The sequence below is a fragment of the Morone saxatilis genome, unplaced genomic scaffold (genome assembly GCF_004916995.1).
Source record: "Morone saxatilis isolate NCDOM2014 unplaced genomic scaffold, NCSU_SB_2.0 Contig14, whole genome shotgun sequence".
Classification (NCBI taxonomy): Eukaryota; Metazoa; Chordata; class Actinopteri; family Moronidae; genus Morone; species Morone saxatilis.
The window spans coordinates 8,540,556-8,543,087 of record NW_023339696.1 but is presented as its reverse complement, the minus strand read 5'-3'; the positions used below and the strand labels follow the sequence as shown (position 1 = coordinate 8,543,087).

At 43.4% G+C, this 2,532-nt stretch overlaps 1 protein-coding gene and 1 long non-coding RNA gene across 2 annotated transcripts in view; one reads left to right on the top strand and one right to left on the bottom strand.

The window, feature by feature from the left end:
• The window catches only part of si:ch211-194b1.1 (protein Wiz), an 18,469-nt gene that overhangs the window by 11,636 nt on the left and 4,301 nt on the right, over positions 1-2,532 (top strand). Inside the window, 2 exon segments of the mRNA XM_035655568.1 lie at positions 1-494; positions 578-789. The exon segment at positions 1-494 is cut by the window's left edge and continues 22 nt beyond it. Of these exon segments, the coding sequence (XP_035511461.1) occupies positions 1-494; positions 578-789 (706 nt within the window).
• The window catches only part of LOC118323581, a 16,765-nt gene that overhangs the window by 11,250 nt on the left and 2,983 nt on the right, over positions 1-2,532 (bottom strand). The gene's annotated exons all lie outside the window — the stretch shown is intronic.

Below are 2,532 nucleotides of genomic sequence, written 5' to 3'. Positions count from 1 at the left end.
CAGCCACGCCCGCTCCCACCTGCGCCAGATGGGCATTACTGAGTGGTCTGTCAACGGCTCGCCCATCGACACCCTGAGGGAGGTAATGCACAAGAGAGGGGTAGGCGCCTCCTCTCACTCAGACCAGGGAGTGAAGAAGGAGTCAAGCCAGGGAGCCAACAGTCCTCCATGGGAGAACACAGGGGGCACCGGCAGTTCAGAGGGTTTGGGTGTTTCAGGCTACCAGTCCTCCAAATTCCGCAAATCTCCTCTCAGTTTGCTGCAGTCTGGGTCGAGGCTCCACAAGCAGGGCCTGGGGTCCGTGGGCACATCTGCTAACCCGTCTGGAGGGAAGTACTTCAGGATCTCCCCACTGGGGAAAAGGCCTCTGTCTGAGGAGACCCAATCAGTCGAGACTGGCCACTCACCACCACATCAGCTTAAGACTTTCTCACCTCTGCCACATGATTTCTCCTTCAAAAGAAAACCGTCCCCAGACAAGCACGGACACCAGGGTGAGTCACTAACTGGTCTTTAGTTTTTCTGTCATGTTGATAATTATTCTCTCGTCACTTTACTCCTTTACTGTACGTTTCAGATCCCAGTTGTGAGCTGTGTGGTTTCTACTTTGAGAACCGTAAGGCTCTGGCCAGCCACGCGCGAGCCCACCTGAGGCAGTTCGGTGTGACTGAGTGGTGTGTAAATGGATCCCCCATCGAGACGCTTAGCGCCTGGATGCGCAGCAGGCCGCAGAAGGTGTTGGAGATGCATCGTAGCTACATGCAGGGTAGCCGCTCCACCCTCAAGAAGGTGAGGAGAGCCAGTCAGTTGTAAAGCTGGTAATTCATTTTAACGCAGGTCAGTGCAGGTGTTTTAACTCAACTCAGCAAAGTCTATTGTTGAATGTTTTTAGGGTTTTTTTTGTCCTTGGAGAAAAAATTAAAAAAATCAGTGAAAGAACTTGTGCTTTTAAGCTAAGCAGCTATACAATATAAGATCATAACCTGCGGTGTTACCTTCCTGACACACTCACTTCTCTCCCAGTGTCTTTGAATAGGAGTCATGCCTGGAGATCTAACACGCCTCAGCTGGTGGCTCGACAGACATTTTGTGTCTTGGAAAGCTTCAGACGTGTTGTCTAACAGCTTTGAGCCTTACTGTAGATCCTGTGTCTTTACACCCAGCAAAAATCACTGTGGGGACAGATGCCAGAACAACTCAGCTATTGACTTGATAGTTGCCATAGTAACCAGGGTGCCTGGCAGCTTATGTTTCATCCTCAGATAAATTATGGCATGCTGTTGATAGAAGAAAACGTACGCTTTTTTTTTTCTTTTTTTCTTTTTCTCCCTCCTGAATTAGTTTCTGGTGCATTTGCGTCACTGTCACACCTTTTCCCTGAGCTGTGATGTGACACACATACAGAATGGATCACATTTTTAAATGTCCTTGTAATCATATTGTAAAGATCTTTTTTTTTTTTCATAATGGAGAAATGAACTCAACTAAGCTGCATGCATTGTACGGTCGGCCTGTATCTAAGGGACGTGTAGGCATTGATGGCTGATTAGAGGATTTGAAATAGCAACTATTTTGATAATTAATTAATCATTAAGTCGTTTTTCAGGTGTTAAACATTCCCTAGTTCCAGCTGCTCATTGGATGGATGTGCTACTTCATATGATTGTAAACTCAGTGTTTTGGGGTTGGACTGAACAATTAATTTAAAGACATCATATTGGTCTTTAGCAAATTGTGATGGCACTTCATAGACCAAATGATTAATAGATAGTATAACTGACAGATTAATCCATAATGAAAATAATAAATAAGGCTGAAATTAAATCTCATAAAATTGGTGATGTCTTAATCAACAGTACAAAACCCAACGATGTTCAGATCACAATGTAATAAAACAAAGAAAAACTGAAATTAATTCAACTAAATTATTCACATTTCATAAGCTGAATCCAGTTTGGCTTTTTTGCCAGATGAATAACTTAAAGGATTAATCAATTAAATAGTTGACAGTTAATTCTGTCAATCGACTAATCAATTCATTGACTGATTGTCACAGCTTTAGTGAGCTTACTACATGGTTGGTCCAGAGTAGTTGAACACTGTATATAGCATTCATAGTTAAATTTAGGGCTGCAACTGGCGATTATTTTCATTACTGATTAACCTGTCAACCATTTTCTCGATTAATTGATTAGTTGTTTGGTCCATGAACTGTTGAAAAATTGTAAAAATGTTGATCCCAAAGCCCAAAGTGACGTCTTCAAAAGTCTTTTGTCCACAACCCAAAGATGTTCAGTTTACTGTCAGAGAGATACCATAAAATATTCACATTCAAGAGGCAGTGGCGGAACTAGACTTTTATACAAGGGGTGGCCAGAGGGTGGTCAAGGCTTTATGAGGGGGGCCATATACTAGGCCTAATAAAGTAAAATCCTGGGATGCCGCAGGTCGGATTCTGAGCTAACCTCGCGCCGACACTACCATAGTATAACCTGGACGGACGGAAACTGGCTGGAGGAAATGGACCTAAGT